The sequence below is a fragment of the Phoenix dactylifera genome, chromosome 2, assembly GCF_051530095.1.
Source record: "Phoenix dactylifera cultivar Ajwa chromosome 2, Ajwa_hap1_PhDact_Kaust_v1.1, whole genome shotgun sequence".
NCBI classification, from domain to species: domain Eukaryota; kingdom Viridiplantae; phylum Streptophyta; class Magnoliopsida; order Arecales; family Arecaceae; genus Phoenix; species Phoenix dactylifera.
Window position 1 is genome coordinate 23,381,542 of NC_143191.1, and position 8,194 is coordinate 23,389,735.

The window sequence follows — 8,194 nt, forward strand, 5'->3', positions numbered from 1 at the left end:
GCATCTAACCAAACTGAGCAGATTAGACCATAATTCAGCTATATGTCCAGCAGAGTTGCTCATAATAAGTACTTCAAGAACTCCCAGCCAGCTACTTATAACCTTTATTTTGTCCTCTTTCATTTTCTTTATTTTCTTTCTTCTTTTTTCTCTTTTTTTCTCCTTTGTCTATTTTGATTAATAGATGGGAACTTTTTAAATTCCATGGGAAGGGCACAAACCAGCCTGGCATCTCCCAAAATATTAATCAGATGAAAGTTGATCTTACACTAAGTAGGATGTTTTGTTTCTTTTAACAGCTTCTTGTCTTGCAGAGGGGGTCATAATCATAAGCTTCACCTGCTTTAACAAACCTTCCCTTCACCCGCCGCCTCACATCTGCCCTAGCTTTGCGAGATGCATACCTAATTTTTTTCTCAAACCTGTTTAAAAAGAAAGAAACAATCTTCAGTTTTGCAGTTCAGTGATGCTTGTAAGTTTCAGTTTGCAAAGAAAAATCCAACAGCCAGGAGTTCTTCTAGCTATTTCTAACATTATGTCAGCAAAGCAGATACGAAGTTAGTTGTTTCTGTACACCAAATAAGTGCATGTAGATAAAATACAAGTATTTTAATTGAATGATACCTAGTTCCAGGTTTCAGAAAATAATAGCAAGAGCTAGCTGATAATAGTAGGTGCAATGATACAGATCTATCAAGATACTGCTTTTTTGGTTTAATAATATTTTTATGGAGTTATGGCACTCCACGGTATGATTTAACAAACCTGAAGTCACTACATAGGCACAGGAATTTGTGAAATCTGATTTGTACATAAAATTTCAAAAAAATTGTGAAGATGAACTGGGACTAGACATCCCTCTTTGACAGAACAAAGAGGGTCTATACTGATTGAATGATCATAACTGACCGATTTAAGCTTTTTAAATGGCAAAAAAAATAAACAATATAGAAAGAAATAAGCTTTCCTTAGGCTTAGAAGTCAGTTACTGACCAAATCTGGGCATACTGCATTTGAGAGGCTCTAGCAATGGCATGACCAATGCAATTTGTCATGTAGCAACCAATCAAATGCTTTGTTTATACTCGTTGCTACAAAAAAAAGTCTAATAGTGTTTTGTAGCTAAATTATCAACAGCCATTCTATGGACATCTGTCATTAGGCCACTCCAGATGCATGCAAATACTTATAGGTCTTCATCACTTCAGTATCTCAAACAAAAATGATTCATGTGCAGCTAAATCAGGTGCTCTAAATCCCACATTTACGACCAATATATTGCAATAAAAATATAAAGACAAATGAAAATAAATGAATATAAACCACAACTGTGACAAAACTTGTTTGCATCTAACATCAGATGCATACTGCCAATGCACTTACTTCCTTGCTTTCTTTTTTTCCTTGTAACGCATCACAGCACTATCCCTGCCAGCCGGGGTGTAAGAGGAACTCTCTGGAGCAGTAGGGCACCAAGGAGGCTCCCCCATAAAAAGCCCAGATGACATCCCACAATCTTGATAATCTCCAGCACTGCTCTCACCAGTCAAACCAGAAAAGGAAAGAGATAGGCTGGACCGAGCTTGCCTTGTTGGGATACAGAGGCTAGGATCTGCTTTGCTTCCTGGATTTGACATCACAGAATCAGCAGATACTGCATTGCTATATGTTGCTTGCATAGGCTTGGCCTGCCCAGCAGATGATGCCTGAGAAGTGAGATAGATGATAAGGACGGTGAGAATCTTCTTAAAAAAACAATAAATGATAAAGTTTTAAAAATAAGGAATTAAATTACTGCAGAACATATGTGCTTAATTCAATTTTTGCATTCAAGCAAAAACATATGATGATGCAGCAGCATAGCAAAGCTCGTGGACTACAATATACGCAAACTGCTAGTAATCAGGATCCACACCAATGTCCTTGTATATTTATAGCAGCTGCAGGCTGCCTCAAAATTTATAGTTCATAAATTTTTAGGCTTATGAACTGGAAAAATGTCTATACAACAAGGCCAGCATAAACTCATACCATAATTCCAATTTCAGTCTTTAAATTAGCAGAAGCAGCTGACGTTAAAACCTGAGAATGAAGAAAATATTTTTGCATTTTGCTTCGTGCCACCATCATACATGGTTCTTGGATGTTCTAATCAGCATCCACTAAAAACATTATCAAAGAAAATAAGTGCCTTGAGTCCCTAAGACATGCTAGATGTTAAATTTTTATTTATATATATGTGTACATGCTTTCATAAAGCGGGCATGTGCACATAAACCTGATGTAAGCTCTAGTGATACAGTAAAGTAAATGAGAACACGCCAAAACTTTGACTGGGCCTAGCTAAATTGAAGGAATAAGAATTAAATTTTGCAAGGCAACTTCTCATGTACCTTGTACCTTTAAGAAGAAAAAGACATTAACATAGTACATTTAATGCAAGGGAAAAATAACACATCAGAAAATGCAACAGAAATTTCTCAACTAGGTAGAATGCAATTTCTCAATAAGGTGCCCACAAGAAGATCAGTCGTTGACAGTGTCCAGATTTCAGAATTAAATCATGACAACACCATCATAAGCTTGAAGTTTGGCTTCCTTTTATATTCCACAATAATATAACTTTTGCTGCAGTACCGCTTGGCAGTTCTACTTGCAATAGATCATTGTAGTTTATATATCTGCTATCAATGGAAAAATAAGAAGTTCCGGCCCTCATGAAGTCCATCCAATTTCTAACATGAGAAAACTAATGAGTTCGGATGATTCAATTTATGATTTGAAGACCGCTAAGCAGAATGGTATGTCAAAACAAAGTGACAATTACATGAACTATAAAAAGCTGTAGCTGTCAATATTGCCTGACATATAGTTCACTCTCATGGCTACTGCACCTGGTTTTCTTCTTCCACGTGATAATTCAACTGATTCATTATAACAATAAGTGAAAACACCATATATTATGTTTTGCAAGTTATAGCAAACCCATTTTTACATCTACTTCTGCCACATGATCTTTTTTTTTTGGGTCTAAAAGATCATGTTGCCCTTTTGTTCTTGCATTCTTTCTTTTTTCTTCTAGTTTTTGGTTGTGGGGGAAGGGGTTAGTTAAGTTCAGTTAGGCAATTATTAAAAGCTATTTTTGAACTCAGTGCTATCACATCTGATCAGAAATGGAGATTCTGACACTAGGGAAGGTGGTCATTGCAGATGAAAGTTCCCACCAGAAGCATTTGACAAATAAGAACTTATAAAGTGTACCTCTGTGACAAATTCACCCTGGCAGTTGGAATTGGCAGCAGATATTTCCTTCAATTCAAAAAAACTGTCAAAGCCAGCATCATCAAAGAGCTGCTCCGCATTGCTAAGAGATGCGCCAAACAGTTCTTCATAATTCTCAAAATTCAAGTCGACATCATCCATGTTGAGATCTTCGTAGAAGTCATCTTTGGAAAGACCAAGATCTTTTGTCCCACTAAGCGCTAGCTGGAGCATTGAAGTACAGACTAATTCAGCACTTAGCAAACATATGAGAAGTGTAAAAAAAAAAAAATGAAATATACACATAAATAGTCAATAAAAGCATTATTCTTTGTTGCTTTTGAAGACTCTCTGTAATCTTTGTGCACAAACATAGAAGTGATCACTTACTTGAGTTTGAAAAGTACTATCATTTTTCAGACATACAATACAAAAATTCATGTCCAGAAAAATGATTTCAAAATCAAGTAAGCACTGCCTTATTTAGTAGGCTCAGATGGGGGAAAAGAACATTCACGATGCTTTCTTTAGTAGGCTCAGATGAAATTCATCAAGCAAACATGTAGAAAACTGCAGACTGAACTTAAAATGGACCTCTATGTAACAGCAATCAATAAACTAAAGTGTGCTAGATAAACAACCCTTTTATTAGTACTTCTCAGGAAACACAAAATCCTTAAAAGATACCTCGTATGTAATAAGGAAAAGATAATAGCAGAAAAGAACAAAGAAATGCATAAGGTGTTGAAAAGATGAAATAGGAGAGGACTCGAAAATGGCATATGGTAAAAACACTTACACAATACATAAACATGCATATGTACAAACACATACAGACGCATTACATAAATCAGACACACAAGCAAGCAATTACATACATCAGACACACAAGCAAGCAAACATATGTACATACATACAGACCGACAGACAGACATATTAATTGACTCATTCAGAAAAATAAACTGAAGGTGGTGATCTTCCATAAAAGATGGTGACCGAATAATTTTGCGGATAAAACACATTTGCAAGTCATGATATATTTTTGCATTAAATAATACAGAACAATACAATAACATCTAAGTGACAGCAGTCACAAACATATTCATTGTTTGGTTAGTAGTTGATGGGTATTTCAAAGGTTTCATGCACCTTACGAGTAGTTGAATCCACTGAGCCTGCTGGCTGACCTGCACCGCATAGCATAGGGTTCACTGCAGATGTTGAAGATGAGCCAATCCAGGGATTGAGCTTATTAGCAGTTTCCAGATCATTCATCTTGCCTGCTTTGGCTATATCTATGGTACTGCTGTTCTCTGGAGCTCCCCAGAAGTTACTGACACTGTTCTCATTGATGCTCATCAAGCCCATACCCTGTTCACAGTTAGAATCTGGCAAAGGAGGAAACTCCTGAAAAAAGGACCAGATTCTCGAAAGCTCTGCAGCAGATGGGCAGCCTGAGTAGCAGTTGATTGTCTGCCTTTTATGTCCTGAAGCCGAGCCACCATGCCCATTCCAATCACAGTTTTGGCAAAGTGAAACATGTTCTTCCATGCACCTAAATATGGCTGGTTGTGTAATGCATCTATCGCATAGAAGAGTGCGTGAGTGACGTCTAGAGAGTGCATTCGCGGAATGAACATTGCGGTCGCATGACAAGCATAAGCATGCAGCATCGGACCTGCAGTAGACCATCGATCTTTGTTCCCCACAGAAATCACAAAGAAGACCCATGCTTCCTTTTCTGGAACCAGATGAGTATCAAATCAGCAGGATTCTCCTTCTTTGGCTTCTAAAGCAGCTCCCTAACCTACACCACAGCCTTCTATATTAAGCTTATTCAGCATCAAAACCACTAGCATTCCCTGCAACTTTCAAACAAAATTCCAGAGATTTTAGGATTTGTCCAGAACGAAAATTGGAAAAAAAAATTCATTATGTTGATCAAAATGTAGTTATTTTTCATACAAAGAAAGAGAAAAAACTAGATAAGAAAGACTGTAGTTGACTCTCAAAACATCGAAAGAAGATAAGTTTCCGAGGCAATTACCTCATATTTGCCAAAATGCATTCAAAGACGGATGAATCTCACCATAAACAGTAAACAGGTGCTAGCCATAGATAGTGATTATAAGAAGCAGACATAGATGCAGCGATGTCCAGCTCATGTAATTGCTTGTCTACGTCCATATCGTATTTCAATAAAATATTTCAATTAATGGAGTCATAAGCAAAGGGACTCTCCCAATTTGCCGCCCCACCTTATAAAATTCATAAAGCATAACATAGAATATACACCGCCAAGCTTATAATCTTCCAGTTCACAAAAATTTAAAAATGCTTAGTTCATATTCATTGAAAAGGCCCCTAAACAGGGGGCAAAAACAAAAGCTAATAACGTCAGCCTCAAGGAGTGGTTCAACCCCAAAAGTCTACCATAAGACATTAGAAATCTCCCAAACATTTCCACTGAATCTCATAGACTCGTGCCCGCAGGAATTACTTATATAAGCAGAAATATCTCTGCACTAACTAATTTAATTAAAAAATAACATGCTGAAAATATAAAAAAATATCTTCTTTTCCAAAAATGTCATCAAAAGCGATCATTCTAACATCAAAAAGAAAAGATAAATTAAAAAAGAAAACAAAGATGAATCAATCTTAAATTATAAAAGAAAAGAGGCAAAAACATAAAATCTCAAAGTCTTACATAAAACACCTCAAAATCGCTCATCAAAATTCCAAAAAGAATAAGAAACTTACCTCGAGTTCTATAATTACACTTAAAATCCACATCCACATCTAAAACAGAAGAAAACTCGTGCGAACACTGCTTCGGAGAACAAGCAACTACTAAAATTCTTCAAACACCTCTAAAACTCTCTAAAAAAACCAGTTTTTACGCAAACAAGCCGCGAAAATTTCAAGACTTACTTTCCGATGCCGAGATATCTCTATTAAAAGAGGAAGTTCCTTTTTCCCTTCTTCGTGCGAGCTAGCCTTCAAACCCTAGAGGGGAGAGGAGATGGGAATTTCCGGACTCGCTGCAAAGCTACTGTGAGGAATTTAGATGGAGGGAGAGAGAGAGAAAGAGATGAGGGTGGGGTTTGGCGGGGCCCAAAGGGTTCATGAAAAGCAGCGGAGAGGCCAAGCCCTTTTTCGCTTTTTGGGGGCATTTGCGTAAATAAGGGGAAGATAGGGGGGGGGTTTGTGTTGTCGGGTCCTCGGCTCGGCACGAGATCTAACGCCCCCATGTCGAGAGGCACGGCGTTCGGTACGACTTTTTCCATTGTCCAGCCGAATGACCCGTTTGCCCCTCTCTTGTTGGTTTGTTAGTTTGGCTGCATACTGGGTTAGATGATTTAGATGAAGAATAATTTAAAAATCATGTAGTGTTTTCTCCTACTATAGAAACATGTACCCATAGACAAAATAGCTCTTGTCAGGTAACCAAGAGCAAACAAGCCCTTGAAAACCTAAAGCAAGAAAACTAAACCAAGTTGATGGAATAATACTGTGGAAGAAGAGCTGATCAAGAGCCAGACCTCAAGCCTAAATTATATTTATTTTTTGTCGAGTGTAAGATCGGGTTTATTTAAAGTTTGATTTTTTTTTTTTGCACAAATTCAATCCATGACCAGCTCTATACTGGAAGTTGCTAGAATTAGATTCACTATTAGTTAAGAAGATGTAAGGGATTATAATGTGCAAGTGCCCTCTCTCTTTCACAAAAGCATGTTCTTCCTGGTTCTTCAAGAGAATACAATTCAGGTACTCTGAATAGTAATAATTAGTTGATACAATTGAACTATATTAAAATATTTCAAATGCACAAAGCGAGATATAAGTGAACCTACTTATGGGTTCACTCTGTCCGATTTTCTACAGGACACAGCCTCTAGGGTACCTCTCATCTTGGCTAACAAAACTCATGGCACAAAGGAAGACTACAAACTAAAAAAAAAATATTACATAAGAATTTATTATCTAACATCATGAAATGGATATAAAGGCTCGTGGAAGCAATTCCAATGGTAGGAGAGTTATAGACCATACTTCTTATGCTTATGAAAATCATGGCATTGAGACGAAGAATCCATGTGCTATTTTTAATATTATGGTCGGTACATAACCACAAATGCACTATCGATTGATTGGCCATGAGGCAGATCAAATCTATGCCCACTAGTATACTCCGGAGTGTTGTATCTTCTATCTTAACAGGGGATTTGTAGCTTAGTAGCTGATATGCACTCCACGTCAGAAAAGGAGGGGGAAAAAAATCTACTAGACCCCGGGCATTGCAAGACGGACAAATCACAGGGTGGACCAAGACGTAAATACAAATTGTTAAAGGATATACCATAATAAGAGACGCCAAATTTGGATGCCAAGTTGCCAACGAGGCGAGGGGCGTAGGGAAAACAATAGGAAATTCCTCAATTACCCTTCTATCCCTACTCCATTGAAACAAACCAATCACCTACCCTAAGAACCTTTGCTCATAGGCAACAGCGAATAAGGGGCAGATCCCACCACGTGAAAGAAAGCTTATGCTCTCAAACGGTCCCCGCCGTCCAATAGGAGGACCGCTCATCAGCTGTCATCCAATCAGTCGCCTCTCCCGGCCGCCGCCCAAAAGCCTAGCGTCCGCTGCGATTGATCAGTGAGAGGACACCGATCGAACGGTCAGCATCGTTTACCCTACCTATGACGCTACAAGGGTCTATAGAAGATAGGGCCAGCTCCGAAGATTTTTGTCACGTCGCTCAACTGCCGACTTTATGGCAAAAAGTGAGGGATTTTTTCTTAGGAAAATAATACTTCCAGCTTCAGCGCATCATGACCGTTGGATGAGCAATATACGGTGGACTTTTTTAAAAAATGATATTAAATTTACCACGTGTCAGCATCATCATCGTTGTCGTTGCCG

General features: G+C 38.0%; 1 protein-coding gene across 3 annotated transcripts; it reads right to left on the reverse strand.

Moving 5' to 3' along the window:
- Positions 1–207: 207 nt before the first annotated feature.
- LOC103716788 (zinc finger protein CONSTANS-LIKE 10) lies at positions 208–6,363 on the reverse strand. Of its 3 annotated transcripts, none has more exons than XM_008804950.6 (5): positions 6,196–6,363; positions 4,411–5,068; positions 3,262–3,486; positions 1,384–1,706; positions 208–422 (listed from the first exon to the last, which is right to left on the reverse strand). In XM_008804950.6, the coding sequence occupies exons 2-5, from the start codon at positions 4,990–4,992 to the stop codon at positions 293–295; spliced, it is 1,260 nt and encodes a 419-aa protein (XP_008803172.2). In that variant the 5' UTR covers positions 4,993–5,068; positions 6,196–6,363; the 3' UTR covers positions 208–292. The 3 variants fall into 3 exon arrangements, with proteins under 3 accessions (XP_008803172.2, XP_026664158.2, XP_008803171.2); XM_026808357.4 differs by having other exon boundaries at positions 4,411–5,123; XM_008804949.6 differs by having other exon boundaries at positions 4,411–5,129.
- Between the last annotated feature and the right edge of the window lie 1,831 nt (positions 6,364–8,194).

Coding starts and splice junctions, on each gene's coding strand:
- LOC103716788 (XM_008804950.6), bottom strand. CDS start 4,992: ATGGGTCTTCTTTGTGATTTCTGTGGGGAACAAAGATCGATGGTCTAC. Junction 1,707..3,261: donor AGGGTGAATTTGTCACAGAG/GTACACTTTATA, acceptor CTCACTTCTCAG/GCATCATCTGCTGGGCAGGC. Junction 423..1,383: donor GAAAAAAAGAAAGCAAGGAA/GTAAGTGCATTG, acceptor CTTTTTAAACAG/GTTTGAGAAAAAAATTAGGT.